Here is a 19,250-nt window from a genome sequence, read left to right as displayed (position 1 = left end):
ATCATGTTTCTTTAATGCATTGAAGTGCATCCTTTCGAGTCGAATCTGCGCAGAGCTAACATTTTACACCAAACATATTTTTTTTTGTGGATTAAGGACCTCACCCACGCTTTTGTTTTTGGTACATAGCAGAAACTAATCAATTTTATATTTAAAAAAAAATGTTGACGGAAAAACTGTTTCTGTTTAATAATCAGGGTAACCGCGTGGGAATCTGAGTGAGTTAACGTTACTGCTGTGGCTCTTGTGTGCTATGTTAGCTAAAAGTCCTGTGGAAACATAAACGCGAGGAGATTGAAAATGCCACCAAAAGGAAAGGGTGGCAAAGGTGCTAAAGGTAAACAACAGGTGGATATTAATAAATAAATATTGCGTTTAATTTGGGCGTCTAACGCCGTATGCAAATTCACAGCGTAAAGTTAGATTTTGTCAATGCTTGCAAAAATGTTAGCATGTTAGCATGTACGATTGTAAACATGTTACTCTGCTTCTTTAAGATGTTTAGTTTTGTTTAATATACTTCAGTCTAAATAAATGGTGGTCTTGGTTCATTTTAATTCAAGTAGTTGTGTTTTTTCTAAATTAGTTTAAGTGTACACTGTGTGAATAATCTGTGTGCGATTCGCCTAATTTAATGTGGTTATTTTAAATGTATAAATTAGATTTTAAATGTAAATTTGAACTGTTTAGTCGTAGTAATTTACGTTTAGACGCTAAACTATACACATTTAAGCAGGGGCTGCTGCATCAGGCAGTGGGGACAGTGACAAAAAAGAAAAGGCTCAGAAGGGAGGTACAGCTGTTAAGGTAACGTTACTGTATACTTTTCAGTGTCTATCCTAAAAAAGTCTTAAAAAATGTAAAGTGACGTTCAAATGAAAATGTTTCTGTTTTATCATTTGACACTGTAATGTCATCTTGTTTATATTGTATCATGTCATCACATTTTTGTGCCTTTGAATCCCACGTCAGGTGCGGCACATTCTCTGTGAAAAGCATGGCAAGTGTATGGAAGCAATGGAAAAGATAAAGTCTGGTATGCGCTTCAGTGAGGTGGCAGCACAATACAGCGAGGACAAAGCCAGACAAGGAGTAAGACATTGTTCTATTTTAATGATAGTTGACATATAGCAGGTCAATGATTGCTTTACGTCAAGATCTGCAGTATGTGCTTTTATGCAAAAGTTTATTTGGAAAGGTTCTGTCATTTGACAAGTGATTTGCATACTAGTCCCCTTGTTAATATGATTAGATATTACACTGCAAAAGACTGCTGAAACGCCTATAAACAAAGAATAAAATGTATTTGTTTCGTAGTTCCAGCAAGTAGCTTGTTTTTCCCAGCAGATGGCATTCCAGCCACTAGCTATGCAGGAAAAATTTAATATTGAACTCGTACATCATATTATAAAAAGTCTGTTGATCTTTTTGGTTACATAAAATGTTCCAGCAGCAGTACTTGTTGACAAATGTGTAATCCTGGTACAGGCTGTATTTTACTTACTATTTTATATGAAATAAAAGGGCTATATAAAAAATAAAACAAAGATCATTAAGTCCTTAACAACCATGTTTACACAATTGTTTATTGAAGTAGTAAACCAAAGAACATTAAAGAATGTATCTTTAAACATTTTGTGTGCAACACTACCACCATGATTATACTTTGTACACTTTGTACCTTTTCTGTGTATCGTGACATTAAATTCTTTAATTTTTTGAAAAGTGTGTAGGCTTGTAAAGCTTTAAGTTTGGCTTTTCTTATGACAGGGTGATCTTGGTTGGATGACAAGAGGATCAATGGTAGGACCATTTCAGGATGCAGCGTTCGCACTACCTGTCAGCGCTATGGATAAACCTGTATACACAGATCCTCCGGTGAAAACAAAGTTTGGCTACCATATCATCATGGTTGAAGGAAAAAAATGAGCCGTTATAAATGGACTGAACAGTTTGATAGTTGTGAAACGATGCCATTTGATTAGCCTCCAACACACCACACGCACACAGTCAAATGCATTCCCAATGCATCATGATGACATTGAAGATCTCAAAACCATTTTATCACCATGTAAATAGCAGCCAATAAAGTAGATCTTAATAAACCAACCATTCATTCAATTTTTTCTGTGGTCTTGTTCTTTCATAACTTTAGTGTGGTATAATTGTATTTGTGCGATCACAAGGAAAAGCTAAAGTATAATAGCATTTTAACTACAGAACAAGAAATGTATGTGAACAGTACTTCCTGGGTAACGTTAGTATCATGAACCATGCGACTTTCATGGTGTTCTAATGCCGCTTAAAATAATAATAATATTTAGTAACAGCGCACTTTCTTTAGATAACAGAAAACAAATAAACTAAGGAAAAATAAACCAAAAAATTGTTTATTTCGATAACTACAGGGCAGGACATTGTTATTATTTTTTCCAACGCATCTGCATTGTCCTCAGCAACACCAACTGCAGGAAGTCAGTGATGCGCCTCTCTTTGTCTGAACGGGTATTGGCTAAAAACATGGAGTCAGATGACGCAATATTTCCGGGTGCAACACGCGCGGTAGAGGTAACTGTCGGTCATTCAGCTTGGCAGAGGGGAATCGCGAACTCGAACCTGAGGTAAGAGACTAAACGCCGGTCGGACTAAACGAACATCATATTAAACCATCTACGGTTTCTTTAGCTTAATCTGAGTACCTTAATGATGTTTAATCAGGGGGTGGTTTTGTATATTTGATAGAGAGCTCAATACGGGAGGGTTAACTGGCTTTCGTTTGGCTCATTCATATCGTCACGTTACGTCCGTTCTGAATACAAGACAATTATTCGGTTTGATTACATTTTAGGGGATTATTTAAGACAGTTAAGAGAATTTATTGATGGGAGGATTTAGGGATGGGAGAAGCATGTCGTGTCTCCCTCTAATGATGACGATGATGCTCCGTTTGACGTTCGCATCATCCGACATAGAACGTTTACCAACATCATTATTTTCCACAACTGCTTTGAAATGATCAGACTCTTTAAAACGTGTAACATTCATTAAACTAAAATGTGTTTGATTAATGAAATCTCATTTTGGTCATTCATACGCATGTACGCACCTAAAAACCAACCCCCAAACGCGGGGTTTTGTGTTTTATTGGTTTCAGGAAATCACAAAAATCGTTTAGATCTTCTAGAGCAGTTTGTGATGTAAACTCGACAACGTGTTTTCTTACAGTAACGTTAGTTTACATAACATACTGATCGATGTTTTATGCAAATATTTGTAAAGTCATTACAATGCAATCATAGCCACGCAAAAGCAGGTGGGTGTACTGTTATTGATTGGAAAAACAAAAAACTTTTGAAGTACTGTTTGACATTAATGTTAGGTCAGCTTGTCAACTGAGGTCAAAGTGCCCTTTAAAAATGAGAAGATAGTGACAGATAAAAACGTAACAATAGATGCTATGCATATAATGGATCTGTTTCATGATCCGATCAATCATTGTCAGCAATGTGTTCACCTGTTGAAGATGTGGTCAGTGAGTGGGGTGAGCTGGAAGGTTTGTTCTCATTGGCTGTCTCTGCCCACTGACCACTCTGAGCGAGATTTAAGGGTTCAGGCTGAGCATTACCTTTGTACAGGATTCATCAGGGCTGATTAACAGTTTCACAATTCAGCATCAACCTTTGTCTCTATAATAGATCATTTGTTGAAATGTAATGTTTTTAACTGTGGACGAACAAGATGCAGTTTTGAGTTATCTGAGGCTGGTTGTTCCACTCATGAAGGTATGTGGATGCTTGTTTTAATATTGTGCTGAGTGGTACTGTAGTGTGTTATACTAAAGACATTATATTATGGATCAGCATCGGTCGATAACTTGAGAAAATGTACACAAAATTTTCTATGTTGCTATATACATGGAATATAATTGTGGAAAATGTAATGTGCACAAATGATGTACATTCATTTTAAGTCTAATTTGATATATACTGTATATATATGAAGAGTTGAACTAACTCTTTATAAATTTTTATGTTGTCATGTTTTTATTGCGTGAGTTAGCTATACTTTTTTTGCTATTATGGCAAATAAACCAACAACAGTTACATTGATATTAATTGAAATGCACAATAAAAAACATGATTTTTGAAAAAAGAAATCATATCGTGGAATCAACTCTTAATATATATTCATATACAGTAAATACAGTGCTTAGCAAATTTATAAGACCAGTTGTGATATCAAAGAAATATAAAGACAAATACAATTTTAATAAACATTATTGTTATTTGTTATTAATAATAATAATATATTTAGTAATAAACTTCAATAAAGTTTTTTTTCTGCCTTTCAGAAATTCATTGATAACAATAATAATGGTATTTTAGCATTAGAAAAACTTATTTAACTAAAGAGCTTACACTTACTTGCAAATTAATCATTAACAAAACATAAAAATCATTTTGATTATCACCAATACTTTTTAGGGCAGCTGTGGCACAGACTTTACATTTTTTGATCACTGTGTATATACGTATTATCGCAACTTCAATAAATTGAGCGTAAAATACGGGACGCTAAGTGTAATTTAGAAGTATTTTATTAGCTCAAGACGAACACCGTTTGTATTATATTCTCATATATTATTAACACACACATACCTATCTGTATTATATCCTACTGACCCCGACATTCAGTATTGATGATCTTTCTTACTTTGGAAAGGCAGAAAAGTCCTCTGCTGAATAGTAAACAAACGGGTTGTGTCAACATCACATGCCGTTTCACCAGAATTGACTTTACTACTTGACTAACATCAAAATGTTGTGATCCTAAACAATCAGAGAGAGATAGCTAACTGCTTAGATAGATGCGTTTTCTTATCTGCTGTTGTTGAGTCAGCGACTGTCTGAGCCACGGCTGTGTGTCCTGCTTTAACCTTTAGCCATGAGCTGTGTGCTCTTTAGATCTGCTTTTGCAACAGGTGCTACAGTTGCTCATTCTGGTCTTCACTGTCAGTAAGGCCTTGTGCTTCAGGAAAGCTGAATGGAAAGCTGACATGAACACGGTTACAGACCGTAAGATGCAAAACTATGTAAATTATAACAGTCATGGTTGAAGCCATAGTCTTGAAGCTGAGTAGCATTGTGTTGTGTGCCGTTTGTTTTGACTTCCACTATTTAAGGTGATTCAGGAAGAGTGAAAGTACACCAAAAAACTTAATGACAGCAAAAAAACAAAATAATTAAGTTAATTGTTTAATCTTTAGCTCAGTGGGTAGATGCAATGAAATGGTCATGGGTTCAACCCCAGGGAACGCACAAATGCGTAAATGTAAATGGTGTTTTTATATAAAGACTTGTTCACTAGGCGTGTGATAATCGTAGTTTTATTACGTTGTTCGTTAAGGCTTATCTTATCAGTCCGCCCTGTCCCGAGGCTAGGGCACCCCTGTAGGATGTTTTCGACTTCCTTGTGCTAATAAATGAGATCCAGAGAGAGACATTTATTGGAATGTATCTCATGTCACCACCCGCTAATTGTCTTATACAGTATATGAATCTTAATGATTTCAGACTATTCATAAATGGAGATTTTCATTTTCCTGCATCGGCTCTTCATATCTTGTCATATATGTGATTTATCTAGGATACTGCACTTTGTGGTTCTCTGTGTGGCACTTTTTATTAACAAATTCTCTATTTGTGTTTTCCCCCATCAAGATTGTGATTTTGGAGTAAGACGATCTTTTTAAACTTTGGCCCCAGGATCTTCATCTGGACAAACATCAACTCCCCCTCTATATCAGGCTTGGCCTGGTCACTTCATTTTCCAGTCCCCCTTCTCAACAGACTCGATTCTGAACATGGACCTGAGCACCGTTCTATTGTTTCCAGTACATGCGCTAGTGTGGCTGTATTCCTTAATAAGTTTTCTGCCATGGTGTTTTGTAACGGGGGCACAGGAAAAGAAAGCCCAGGCAAAGAGGCTCAAATCCAAGTCTACCACAGGCAAGGAGGATGGGCCTTATCGTTCTGTGGATCGCTTCGATTCTCTGGTAACGGTGGATATTCAAGGAAAAGATACGCTGGATAAGCTGTTCGACCATGCGGTGCAGCGTTTCGGTAAAGCAGACTGCTTAGGAACCAGAGAGGTTCTGAATGAAGAAAATGAGACCCAACCTAGTGGAAAAGTCTTTAAAAAGGTACACGCTCTAGTATTTATAAATGAACATGTTATATTAAAGCCTGTGTTCACACTGTAGGACATTTGTTCTTAACTCTGGCCTGCGAGATCCACTATCCTGCAGAGTTTAGCCCCAACTCTGATGAAGCACCTGAAGAGGCTTGTCAGTGACTTCAGGAACTGGACTGCGCAGATTGTTTGGCATATCGCATTAAAGTACAGCGAGAGCGATTCAAATGCGTACATAGCAATCTCATTCGTGGTGCTAACATTTCATGAGCTGATAGATTTGCGCAGCGCCGCATTAAGTTGAACGTTTAGCTGATAAGCTTGTTCAGGTGTTTTATATCAGAGTTGGGGCAATCTCTCCAGGAAAATGGAACTCGCAGGCCAGAGTTGAGAGTCCACTGCTGTAGGACAAAGTGCTTAATTCAGATTTTTTATGCTTAAACATAATTTCTTTAGTGAGGTTGTTCATGTGATCTTTTACATGTGGTCCATATGGAATATGAGCCATTGGTGCAAATCAGCGAACAGTCATATGACTTCCCACCTGACTGTTCAGAGTCTAGTCACATTGCAAAACATGTCCTGTTATTCAACTGAATAGGTTCCACTTTAAATTGAAAATGTCAGATTAAGCTAGTGGTGTGGACGTAGCAAAAATGCTCATGTTATAGACATGTTGCATGTTGGGAGAAATAAGAAAATGTTTTCTTAAAGGAACAGTTCACCTGAAATTAAAATTCTGTCATCATTTATTCACCTCGATGTTGTTCCAAATCTGCATAAATGCCTTTGTCCTGTTGAACACAGAAAGATATGCTTGTAACAGTTCTTGGTCACCACTGACTACCATAGTAGGAAAAATTACTGTATACATTTCTTTGAACACAAAAGAAGACATTCTTGAGAATATGAAAGTTCTGGGGCACTTTTAACTAGCATTGTAATTTTTCCTACTATGGTAGGCAATGGTTTGGTTACAGACATTCTTCAAATATCTTTCTGTGTTCATCAGAACAAAGAAATTTATACAGATTTGGAGCATCTCGGGGGTGAATAAATGAAGACAGAATATTTGAGGGAATTGTTCCTTTAACTCTTTCCCCGCCAGCCTTTTAAAAAAAGTTGCCAGCCCACACCAGCGTTTTTTTTAACATTTTCACCAAACTTTAATGGCTCACATTACATTTTCTGTAAGGAATATATGGAAAACAATATGTCCGATGGAAGAACAGAGTCGCTCCTTTAAACAAAAGAAACCGTATTCTTCTATCTTCATTTGTTCTTTCTTTATCACTCCATAGATGTGGGTAGGTTTCTTTAAAATGCATCATTTTTATTAAACAGCTGAGATAATGAACGTTTTTTTGTCTAAGATTCCGCCCAGATTACACTCAGAACAATCATTAAAAACAGCTATAACATATACGTTGTAGGTTCTGGGATTCTGTACTTTTTCCCAAAGGTGTGTAATAGCGGCACCTGCTGTAAAACAGTACAAACACTGATTGCCATAATAACTCGCCTCTGGCAGGGAACCGTTTTTTTTTTAATGAGGAAATAACTCGTTAATGGCGGTGAAAGAGTTAATGTAGAAGAAATGTATATTAACACAGTTGTTCAACAATTTGATGGAAATGTTTTGTGTTGGCAGTTAATTCTTGGTGATTATAAGTGGTTGTCGTATGATGAGGTGGATATTGAGATCAGTAGTTTCGGGAGCGGACTGGCAGCACTCGGCCAGCAGCCCAAAAGCACCATCGCCCTTTTCTGTGAGACCCGAGCGGAGTGGATGATCACGGCTCAGGCCTGCTTCAGACGCAATTTCCCATGTAAGGACACAAATAATTTTTACTCCACATTACCACATTCTCTTTTTTGGTCCTCAATGAAATGAGTCATATTTTAAGGCATTAGCCATTTCAGTTATTGTCGTGTCTTGTAATGACTCATAAGTGTTTGTGATTTTTCCAAATGAATGTGTTTCGTTTCACATGTTAATCTGTGTCTGATGTTCTTTTTAAAGTGGTCACCTTTTATGCTACTCTTGGAGAAGAGGCTGTTGTTTACGGATTGAATGAATGTGGAGTTACACACCTGGTTACCAGTTCAGAACTGCTAGAAACCAAACTGAAGGTAAGCATAGACTGGTGCAGTGTGTTTGGACAGTAGTTGCAAAGATCGATATTGGTAGTACTAAATTCAAAATGAATTCATTTCATGTCTCTCAGCTTTGGGGTCCTTTAAAATCATCTTTTAGCAGATATAGACAATACACTTTCACGAGTACACCCTCGCAGATAAGCAGCTAGGTTGTAGGATGAATTGGTAAAGCATGGATATGAAGGTTATGCGTATTTGGCGTGCTGTGCTAGAAGTGGGCTCCGAGCTCACCGGGTCTATCCGAACCCGAAGCACTCTACCCTGGTAAGGGCAAGTGCGCCGGGCTCGGAACCGGCTCGAGCCCAGAACACATCCCCCCGGGGGTCCTGCGGGACTAAGAGGAAAATGAGAGGAGCTGGGGTGGATGAGGGATGTTGAACTTGCAAAGCATCAGGTAAGACTGCTTGTCTATTTATGATGGAGCTTGCTTGAGCTGATAGGGTAAATGCTGTGATTGCTGATGTTGTACCAGCCGAGATGATTGTGATGAGGTCACATGCTCGAGCTATATTTGATTGCCGATGATATACAGGCGGGCTGATTATATGCTTAGGTTCCTCCCGAACTTTGTTAATAAAACATCATTTAAACGAAGTGTTTTTCTTCTTGTAAAATTGACGGCCTTTTGACCGAGAATTTCCCTCCTGCTGATACCACCTGTTACCCACCAGCAAAAGAGAGCATACCATGGTTAACAGCTGTGATGTAAAATAAAGCTGCTGTCTGCTTTTAAAAGGACTAGTCACACCCCCAACTTCCTGTTTAATTGGGAAATGTTAACACGGACAAGGAAACTGCACATCATGCCCATTCATGGAGTTTTAAGAGGCCAGCAGAATTATACTTCTATTACATAACATAGAATAAGAGTCCAGTCAACTTTATTTATATAGTGCTTTTTACAATTTTCATTGTTACAAAGAAGCTGTACATGAAACATATTGACTATAAGCAAAACATTTAAAGTTATAAAAGTAAAAACAAAAAAGGTGAAAACACAGAAAACAGACACTCGCACCACTTCAAACACCCCAAACACAAAACACTCCATACACACAATATGCACTAACACACACAGACGCACACAAACCATCGACACGCAGACACACACAGTGGTTAACACTGAGAAGCACACATTTAAAATAAAGGAGAGAGAAACACAGGTCAAATATAAAACGGACTATAAATTCCTATATGCAATATTAATTTTAAGTTAAACTTTAATATTGTAATTCTAAAGCAACCGCCAGGCAAACATTGCAAATATAATATTAACTTTAAAAATGTTTTTGTGCAGGGTGTTCTTCCTCAAATCCCCAAACTGAGGCACATCATCTATGTGGACAGGAAGACTATCAGCACCTCAGGATATTCACAAAACATACAGATCCACAGCATGCACTCTGTGCAGCAACTGGGAGCTAAGCCAGAAAACCTGTAAGGACACTTTTGTTTTCATTTTTACATTTTATAATGAGCATCAGCTTAATGGTTGACATTTTATTAATATACTACTTAACCTTTCCTGGAAATTGCTGTAGTATGCCGGCAGTTCACCCACACACTATTGATCTACACATGTATGCTCAGAGAATAAAATACTGTGTTTTTGTGTTACAGTGAGAAGAGAAATAGTGAAGCCCATTCCATCAGACCTTGCCGTTATTATGTACACCAGCGGCTCCACTGGCAGACCCAAAGGGGTGATGATCATTCACAGTAACCTCATCGGAGGCATGGCGGCCAGTGTGAAAGGATACCTGGCTTGGGGTGTGTATTGTGTCTGATGATATTTAAATATTAAATACAGAATGCAAACTGTTCCATGGAACTGTGAATGGGGAATGAATACCTCAGCTGTCTCAATAAAAGCTCTAGGCTCTGTAAACAAAAAACTAATTTGCAAATCATTGCTAACATTGTGTTGGCTGACATATCTTCGTAGGGTGGGGTGTTTAAGGAAAGGGGATGAAACAGCAACAGCACCTTTAATAGATTAGTGGATTATTCCCTAAAATTTTTGTGATGTCCCTGTGTATTTCTACAGTCCGAAGGATACATATATTGCTTATCTTCCTCTGGCTCATGTTTTGGAGATGACGGCTGAGATCTCATGTGTGACTTATGGCTGCAGGATCGGCTATTCTTCACCACAGACACTGTCTGATCAGGTAATACACTTCAATTCCTTATCAGACAAATTAACCCTAAAAAGCCAAGTTACACCCATACCTAAAGATATAATGATAGTTAATCTTCAATCATTTTATAGATTTTTCTGTTTTTTGCTTTGTAGTCAACCAAGATTAAGAAGGGAAGTAACGGTGACTGCACTATGCTAAGACCTACCTTAATGGCTGCCGTACCAGTAAGTTTGACTCCAGAATCATCTCATCCTTTAGTTTTCATTTTCTGTCATCCAGAAATCTCATGTTTTCTCTCTTTCATTAGGAAATAATGGACCGAATCAATAAGAATGTCATGAGTAAAGTGCAGGAGATGAATTGCTTGCAGAGAACCCTGTTTAAACTGGCCTACGACTACAAACACAAACAAATCAAGAACGGTTATGATGCACCCCTTTGCAATTTGTAAGATAAGCTTAAAATGGCACTTTATTTCATCACGTGTCCCCTTAAATGTGAACCGAGGTATTGATTGACTATGTTCTCTGACATGTTTAGGTTATTTAAGAAAGTGAGGGCTCTGTTGGGTGGAAATGTGCGGATGATGTTGTCTGGAGGAGCTCCTCTGTCTTCTGCCACCCAGCGCTTTATGAACATCTGTTTCTGCTGTCCTGTTGGTCAGGGATATGGTCTAACTGAGACCTGCGGTGCAGGAACTATTACTGAAGGTAAGGAATCCTGGCACATGTCAACAGGGTTTGTACAGTTGAATGTTCTGCTCCTTTTCAAATTATATAAAGTGACAAAATCTGAGTACTAGCAGGGACAAAGGAATTGATACAAACCCATATGAGTGTATGGCTTTCTTTCTTCAGAACACAAAAGAAGATCTTTTTAAGAATATTGTTAACTGATCGTGAAAGTGCGGATTGGCTTCCATTGTATGCACATTATTGCACGGAGACATTTCTCAAAATATCTTCTTTTGTGTTGCTCAGAAGAATCATATGCAGGTTTTGAATGACATGAGGCTGAAGAAATAAAGACAAAATGTTACTTTTGCATGAACTGTCTCTTAAATTTTGTTTGAGGAAAACTATCTGTAATCGTAGTAGTAAATGAGAGCTTTTGCTTTGTTGTGCAGTTGCAGATTATAGCACTGGACGAGTTGGAGCTCCTCTGATCTGCTGTGAGATCAAACTTAAAGACTGGGTAGAAGGTTGGTGAAAATGATTATTTACTGCTCATTTATATGAATACTGGTGCATTCACCAGTATTCTAAAGCACTCGCATTGCTAAAGCAGCTATAATATTCTTAAGGAACAAATCATGCCTGTTAGATTGTGACGTTTACTCGTTAAGAATAAGCAAGAACAGTATCTTCTACATAGATTATTTAAAAAAAAACATATAAATGTAACTGGCACCATTATAATGCAGAAGTATAAAGAAACAACAAATGAGAACATACTCAAGATAAAACTTATCACAGCATGTCCCCGTCTCAAGGACTTCATACATACATTGCAGTGCTGCGTATCTAACAGTGCCTCAATGATGATGTTTCTCTGATTAATATCATTTTAACAAATAAAGGTTCCTTAAATTACAAACGTATTATTATAGTTCAGTGCTGAGAATGTTTTTAAAATTCTACACGGCTTTCCATTAGGTGGCTACAAGAAGCATGACAAGCCTCATCCACGTGGTGAGATCCTCATCGGTGGACCTAATGTGACAATGGGCTACTACAGGAATGACTGCTCCAACAATGAGGACTTTTATATAGATCAGAACGGGCAGCGATGGTTCTGCACTGGTGACATCGGAGAGATGCATCCTGACGGATGTCTTCAGATTGTTGGTATGCTTAGTTTCAACATCACTTTTTTATTGTTATGTAAGAGATTTGTTGGTTCTGGTGTTCATTTTGTTTATGTGTTTTTGAAATGCCTAGATCGCAAGAAAGACCTTGTGAAACTTCAGGCTGGAGATTATGTCTCCTTAGGCAAAGTCGAGTCAGCATTGAAGAACTGCCCTCTCATTGACAACATCTGTGCATATGCAAACAGGTTTGTATGTTTGAACTAACTAAAATTGGTGTTCTTGAAATGGCAGATGTACTGTATTTTGACCTGTCGTCTATCTCTCTGCCCACCAGTGACCAGAACTACGTTATCAGCTTTGTTGTTCCAAATCAGAAGCAGCTCACATCTCTTGCCCATCAGAAGGGTATCGAGGGCACGTTTGAACAGATCTGCAACCATCCACTTATGGAGAGAGAGGTTCTGAAGGCAATTAAAGAAGTTGCAACTTCAAGTAAGTTAAACTCTTTATTAACCGTAGAAAAATTAGCGATGGTGTGAAAGTTATAAATATGGAAATTGTTTAAAAAAAATTCCTGAAGGCCTGCTTATAGCAAATATGAGGGAGGCAAAAATTAAGCTAAGAAAGTAAAAAAATAAATAAATCTTATTTCAATATTGTTCCTTTCAATGATGGTAATTCCAGTATATTATTTTCATTGATTTAGTTTGGTGGAGAAATGTTATGCTCTTATATTGTTTCTTCTATCAGATTTGCCCAGAATTTAATATGTGGGTCAATTACAAATAAGATTTTCAAGAAGAAAAAAAAAATATTTTAAGCAAAACAGTTTGAAAATGTATTTTTATGTCCAAAAAAATGTATTGTGTTGATTTATATTGGTTTTACAGCATTTTAGGGAGCATTGATTCATTATTAAACAAGATTTCTGATTTTACCACCCAGAAAATGTCAGGTGGTGCGACCATATATTAATTTAAAATAATATACATTTAATGTATTTAGCACTGAGTATTTTTCCCCTCATATATAAGAAATTTAACATAAAATCATGCCAAAATATTTTATTAAGAATTTTATTGAGAAAATTAACATTTATTTCTCAGTTTTGTTATCTGTTTGTATGTTCGGACGGTCGCACCACCTGACATTTTTGGTCTTTCAAACACCAAAACTCAAAAAATCTATTGAATTTCAATAAAATGAAAAGGGTTTCTTATAAAGGACATATTGTAGATCCATTTGATATATGACATGTATTTATTCAAATTCTTTTTAGGAAAATAATGAATTTGGACACAAAAAATACATGTCACGTCATTGACCCATTTAATGGAATAGCAAGACATTTTATGCTCAGAATAGGTTTTGATATTTTTGTATAATTCCAGCTAAACTGCAGCGCTTTGAGATACCAGTCATGGTCCATTTGAGTCCGGACCCGTGGACCCCTGAAACAGGTCTGGTGACCGATGCGTTCAAACTGAAGAGGAAGGAGCTGAAGAACCACTATCTCAACGACATTGAAAGAATGTATGGCCACAAGTAGGATCTCTAACAGCAAAGCCAAAGAAATCTTTTTCAAACCCTCGGCGTGCAAGAGTGCTGTTAATCAATAAATGTTTAAAAACTTTTTGCCACAACATCACCACTGCCCATTGCTTAGTGATGCGCACTAAATTTCACAGAGAAACTGTAAAGATAGAAGATTTTTTTATTCTTGATAACAAGTCGAGCTGTGTGGTCTCTTTGCTGTGAAATAGTTTACAATAGAGCTGTAGCGGAGTAGTTTGAGACTTTGGGTAAGTGAGAATATTCCGTTTATCCAGCTTAACACATTCACTAATTTTACCTTTTTATGGATACTAAAAGAGTGGTTTGGAAAAACGATTGCAACCATACAACAGCGATATACTGCCTTCACCTTGAGCTTTTGTTTTGCTTAGTTTGATGTAATTTAAAACAAATTCCTAACTGAGGTTAAGTCATCACACTGCAGAATTTTGCCTCCTGTGAGAGGCAAATCATTTATATATTTATATATATATTAGTCATGTTTCTGTGCCTTCTGATTGGTCACTGTTTTCAATGTTGATTGGTTATGAAAACGTGTGCTCTTCATCCACATCGAATGCCATTGTTAGTGGTTTCATTATGGTAACAATATTTTTGTCTGAAAATGTATAGATCTGTATAAAGTTCAGCAGTAAAACTAACCTTACATTTGCTTAGTAAATGTGTTCATGGAATGACTCAGGACAAAATGATTTGTTGTTAGAAATTGTACTGACATCTTAAATGAAAGGAACCTTTTATGAATATTTTTTGTGAATCCAGAGGTAAAGGTTGTTATATTCTAGCTATATCATCTTGTATGGTTATGTTTTTTTCACTCTAGTTTTGGCCACATCTGGAAAAAAATCTTTGTTAAAATTTTGGCTTTTGAAACATTTTATTGCCTCAGTTCTATATACTTCATGAGGAAGCAACAAATGAAAGTTTAAATCTTTATTCAAGTTAATGAATTTGTCCTCCACAGTTCTGAAAAATAACTTTGCACTCAGTATTGTTATTTATTTTGTTAAAATACATTCATTTAAACCCATGTTTAATTTATTTTAAACGGGTGTGATTGTGTGGACGCTGTAATCCCTTTTACTTTGGTTTACCAATGTTTCATTTCCAGTTATTTGTAGTGTAACATTTATTTATTAGAATTTTGTCATTTGCACTATTTTTTGTTCAGGGATATAGCCATTTATTTATTTAAAAGCCATTAAGTCAACAAAATCAGCCGTTGCTTCATCCCCTGTGGAATGTTATTTTTTCATTCTTCAGGGTTCCATCTCCATAAGCAAGATTATACAGTGGACAATTGTTTGGATTTGAGAAATTGTGAATTTGCCTGTAGTGTGTTCTGATGCATATTTATTTGAATTGCATTTCAATGTAGGTCACCGTATGCAAAATAAAGATGTTTTCTACGCATTGTCAACATTGTTTATTCATTGCGCATACACAAATTGCTATGTTTCTGAAAGAAAAAGCTATACAAAAGATTTAAAACTAGAAATCAGTTTGCCCAGTCTTGAAAACGGAAACAGTCACTTGCGATCTTCCACACTGGCTGGTCACTGTTAGGGGACGCTTGAGCAGTCAATAAGAAGTTTTGGTTGAAGTATCTCTGTTTGTTCCCATCAAACTTAACAGAGCCAGCTGTAACCACCAACAATGTGGTTTGGCCTTGAGTTGCAAGTTCTGTCAACAAAAATGAAATACTATCAGACAATTTTACGTTTGAATCTTGATTTTGATTTAAAAATTGTTAAGATAAGACTGTAACAGGTTTAAACATGACCTACATACCATGAACAGGCTGGCAGTCAAGAGTTTGCACCAGAAATTCACTGGTGGGGAGGGAATCAAAGAAATCACTGAGAGCATCTTGTCCTGTGACAGCATTGCCATTCCACACCATTGTTGCTTTGTCCAGATACAACCTCGTCAAATGCTTAAAGCAGAATATTTTATCATGAGGATTTCAATTGCAGAGAGCGTCAATATAACGAATCACATGTGACATGTGAGGTAACATTTGTAAAAACGCATACCCTTCTTTTCTTATCCATACAGTCATAATAAATATTGACGAATTCTTCCGAGTATCTGCATGACTGATCAACTTGATTTCGGAAATCCTGATTATTCAAAAGAGAAATCACATGAACAGTTCTATTACATATAAATGATATTAATATTGATGCCAGCAATAAATACACTTACCACGGTTAAAGCCATGGCACCGTAACGTTACAAGTCTCTGGTGGGTTGCGATATGATACCAAACAATTGCAAACGTGACGTTGAACGCACCAGTCCGTCGAAACAAACCTGTACTGTGATACTATGTACAAATATTAAAGTCCACTTGTAAAGGAACGATATTTCGTTAAAAAGGCTGAATTACGGTCTCGGTTTCTTTTAAAAACAAACCCTGTAAATGCGCTCGGATGTATGTGTTCACAATAATTGTCCCCCCGGAAAGCTGCGCCGTGATTGTTAGTTCCCATGATCCTTTCTAATAACACACCTATAAACTCATATTGATGTTATTATCAAGTTTATTTTTAGTGTTTTAGTCAATAATCAATCAGTAAATTATTCAAGTTAGAAAAAACTCGTTAGAATCGGATAGAGTGTTATACTAGCTATTTTAAAGACGTAAGTATTTTATAATCTTCAAAATAACTGACGGGCACAATCGGAATAAAAATATAGAATATACAAAATGACACATTATAAACTATAATAAAAGAATACAACGAACACATTAAACATCCTAAATGCAAAGATAAAACAGCTTATTCCTTTTTAATCAGGCAAAATTCTACTGCACCTAAGATAAGAATTGCTTTATCCAATGAGATTTGCCGTTTGCCTGTTCGAGGCGGGGTCATTTATGTTGATTTGTCATTCTAGCGCACTCTGAAAACTGAAATGGAGGGAAAAGTATCAAATGTAGACATTTGTAATTTAGCTTACACCGGAAAATTTGAAGAACTTAGAAAATGTATTTTGTCTGACAGATCGCTTGCTACTAAAACAGACCAGGTGTGTTGAACGGTTGATGCACATGCACTGTGGTTAGCATTGTGATATCTTGAACCCATTCGATTGATTCAAACACCGCAGTCACATGTTTTATGTGCTTTAAATGTTTCTGCTTAATATAGGACTGCAGGACTGCTCTGCACTGGTCCTGTTCCGCTGGACATGTGGAAATTGTGCAGTTTTTGTTGGAGCTTGGAGTTGATGTGGACCCCAAAGATGATGTGAGTCAGCATTTTTAATATTTTGGTCTATAGGATGCAGTTACATTTAAGAATGCTTATGCACTGTATTAAATGTATTTAAAAATCATGTCATTCATAAAAGTTATCAATATTTGTGTGAATATATATATGCCATTCACTGAGTATCCTCTTGGTGGAGTTATTTACCCTCTTTCCTTGTGGTGCATACAATTTTAGACATGTTGGACTCCTCTTCATATAGCATCATCTGCTGGAAGAGAAGAAATTGTCAGATCCTTAATATCCAGAGGAGCACAGCTGAACTCTGTGAACCAAAATGGTTGTACCCCGCTACACTATGCAGCGTCGAAAAACCATTATGAGGTCAATAAAATTGTAGTTTTGCTTTTCTTTCAGTGTGTCGTCATATTAAATGCATCATATAAGAAACTATTATGTTTGTTTTCACAGCTTCCGATTTTATAAAAAATACATTATTAGATAAAAAAGATTAATAAGTTATTTATCTATTGAATGATCCTTTATTAACAGATAGCCCAAATTTTGCTGGAAAATGGTGCAGATCCTAATGCAACAGATAAGTTGCAATCCACACCACTACACAGAGCATCCACCAAGGGCAACTACCAGCTCATTCAGCTTCTTTTAAAACAGAATGCTTCTACCAACATTCAAGACTCTGAAGGAAATACACCACTGTAAGTGTCATTGCTGCATTCAGCACATTTAAAGGGATAGTTCAGCCAAAAACTACAAAATGGGGTCCGCCATTCTAAGAGTTCCTAAAGCACATAATTCCAAAAAGCGGCTCCTGGCGACATGTTGACGTTTCGTGAAGTGACTCGCTCGATTTTCTCATAAATTTGAACGTCATTTTAAAGAATGTTAGCCATACCGTACAGCCTCAACACTCCCTTTCTCCAGGTGGCGCTAAAGTACCAGACGCTGGTTTTCCATCCGCCACCAAATACTACAAGAAGAAGATTGCAATTGTGTAATGACGTTCAGCTTTATGAAAATATCAAACGATTCGCTTCACGAAACGTCAACATGTCGCCAGGAGCAGCTTTTTGGAATTATGTGCTTTAGGAACTCTTAGACAGGTGGACCCCATAGACTCCCATTACATGAAGCAGAGATGGCTGTGGATTTACCAAACAATCTTCTTTATGGTTCTACTCAAGAAAAAATGTCACCTACATGGCCTGAGGGAGAGCAAATAAACGGCAAATTGGAGTTTTGGGCTGAACTATCGCTTTAACTCAGACTGACTTGTTCTAAATTTAATCCATATTTTTCACAGTCACCTGGCATGTGATGAGGAGCGAACAGAGGCGGCAAAACTGCTTGTGGAACATGGTGCCAGTATCTATATTGAGAATAAGGAGAAGAAGACGCCTCTACAAGTAGCTAAAGGTGGCTTGGGAAATATGTTGAAACGAATTGTAGAGGGCTGATGGACCTTTGGCCGAGATGGAACGATGCACTTGCAGCTTTTAAATAAGCTGCTATTCAAGTCTGATGAATCCTCAGCTGAGAAAGAAACTTTGAAAGAAAAACAATGAAGCAAAGCATCTTCTTTTTGGTGCAAATTATTTTAGACGCTTGGTAAAGAGAAAAATTATGCTTTAGTGAGTGTTCCTTTCTTTGGCTAATGTTTTTTACTTTTTTTCTCGTTATACTTTGTTGTTATTTAGTTTAATCATGATTCATTTATTTCAGTTACACTTAAACTGGGTTTCTCACAGTCTTGTCAGTTCTTGTAGTTGTGTTCCGCTGTCACAAGGAAATCTTTCATCCTGTTGTTTAAATTAAACAAGGAAAATCAATTAAGCTGTGTCCCAAATGACATACTATACACTATGTACTCAACCATCTAGTATATGAATTTCAGAAGAGTAGTATCGTCCCAAATGGAATACGAAACGGTTTTACACTAACTGGAATTAAATCGATTTCCCAAACGAGCGCCAATGACGTCACATGAGCGCCTCAATGCGTGTGAATAAAAATATACTTCTGCATTGTTCATTTCATGTATCTGTTTTGCCCAGCATTACTTGAGTCATCATCAGATTGAAGCGTTATCACTCTGCAGGAGAGTTTTGCTTGAGCAGCAGTCTCTTCCTC

The 19,250-nt window shown here is 36.9% G+C and overlaps 4 protein-coding genes across 5 annotated transcripts; 3 read left to right on the top strand and 1 right to left on the bottom strand.

Moving 5' to 3' along the window:
* The first annotated feature begins 86 nt into the window (after nt 1–86).
* pin4 (protein (peptidylprolyl cis/trans isomerase) NIMA-interacting, 4 (parvulin)) lies at nt 87–2,121 on the top strand. Of its 2 annotated transcripts, none has more exons than XM_056768860.1 (4): nt 87–337; nt 737–807; nt 973–1,092; nt 1,771–2,121. In XM_056768860.1, exons 1-4 carry the CDS (start codon nt 301–303, stop codon nt 1,927–1,929), a joined length of 387 nt encoding a protein of 128 aa, XP_056624838.1. In that variant the 5' UTR covers nt 87–300; the 3' UTR covers nt 1,930–2,121. The 2 variants fall into 2 exon arrangements, with proteins under 2 accessions (XP_056624838.1, XP_056624837.1); XM_056768859.1 differs by having other exon boundaries at nt 734–807.
* A 433-nt stretch (nt 2,122–2,554) lies between these two features.
* On the top strand, nt 2,555–15,301 carry acsl4a (acyl-CoA synthetase long chain family member 4a). Its single transcript, XM_056769632.1, is given in 16 exon segments — nt 2,555–2,621; nt 5,721–6,202; nt 7,844–8,021; nt 8,216–8,325; nt 9,650–9,789; nt 9,977–10,089; nt 10,092–10,122; nt 10,400–10,523; nt 10,649–10,720; nt 10,804–10,943; nt 11,037–11,206; nt 11,623–11,697; nt 12,152–12,343; nt 12,437–12,551; nt 12,641–12,798; nt 13,698–15,301. Coding segments are annotated over 15 exon segments (2,115 nt in total). The 5' UTR covers nt 2,555–2,621; nt 5,721–5,863; the 3' UTR covers nt 13,856–15,301.
* On the bottom strand, nt 15,293–16,348 carry nxt2 (nuclear transport factor 2-like export factor 2). The gene is made up of 4 exons (XM_056769631.1): nt 16,090–16,348; nt 15,918–16,004; nt 15,673–15,817; nt 15,293–15,564 (listed from the first exon to the last, which is right to left on the bottom strand). The coding sequence occupies exons 1-4, from the start codon at nt 16,102–16,104 to the stop codon at nt 15,380–15,382; spliced, it is 432 nt and encodes a 143-aa protein (XP_056625609.1). The 5' UTR covers nt 16,105–16,348; the 3' UTR covers nt 15,293–15,379.
* Nucleotides 16,349–16,758: 410 nt separating this feature from the next.
* On the top strand, nt 16,759–19,149 carry psmd10 (proteasome 26S subunit, non-ATPase 10). Its single transcript, XM_056769851.1, has 5 exons — nt 16,759–16,917; nt 17,040–17,138; nt 17,337–17,483; nt 17,652–17,818; nt 18,424–19,149. The coding sequence occupies exons 1-5, from the start codon at nt 16,804–16,806 to the stop codon at nt 18,575–18,577; spliced, it is 681 nt and encodes a 226-aa protein (XP_056625829.1). The 5' UTR covers nt 16,759–16,803; the 3' UTR covers nt 18,578–19,149.
* Nucleotides 19,150–19,250: the final 101 nt, after the last annotated feature.

Source organism: Triplophysa dalaica, chromosome 16 (assembly GCF_015846415.1).
Source record: "Triplophysa dalaica isolate WHDGS20190420 chromosome 16, ASM1584641v1, whole genome shotgun sequence".
NCBI lineage: Eukaryota > Metazoa > Chordata > Actinopteri > Cypriniformes > Nemacheilidae > Triplophysa > Triplophysa dalaica.
Note: the sequence above shows the minus strand (reverse complement) of the source record. Positions and strands in the feature narration are given on the sequence as shown.

Excerpts from the sequence above, each read along its gene's own strand:
- pin4 (XM_056768859.1), top strand. The coding sequence starts at position 301 with ATGCCACCAAAAGGAAAGGGTGGCAAAGGTGCTAAAG. Across the intron at positions 808-972 it reads AGGGAGGTACAGCTGTTAAG|GTGCGGCACATTCTCTGTGA; the intron begins GTAACGTTACTG and ends ATCCCACGTCAG. Across the intron at positions 1,093-1,770 it reads AGGACAAAGCCAGACAAGGA|GGTGATCTTGGTTGGATGAC; the intron begins GTAAGACATTGT and ends TTCTTATGACAG.
- nxt2 (XM_056769631.1), bottom strand. Across the intron at positions 15,818-15,917 it reads GTATGGATAAGAAAAGAAGG|CATTTGACGAGGTTGTATCT; the intron begins GTATGCGTTTTT and ends TTCTGCTTTAAG. Across the intron at positions 15,565-15,672 it reads TGACTGCCAGCCTGTTCATG|AACTTGCAACTCAAGGCCAA; the intron begins GTATGTAGGTCA and ends TTTTGTTGACAG.
- psmd10 (XM_056769851.1), top strand. The coding sequence starts at position 16,804 with ATGGAGGGAAAAGTATCAAATGTAGACATTTGTAATTTAGCTTACACC. Across the intron at positions 16,918-17,039 it reads TTGCTACTAAAACAGACCAG|GACTGCAGGACTGCTCTGCA; the intron begins GTGTGTTGAACG and ends TGCTTAATATAG. Across the intron at positions 17,819-18,423 it reads TCTGAAGGAAATACACCACT|TCACCTGGCATGTGATGAGG; the intron begins GTAAGTGTCATT and ends TATTTTTCACAG.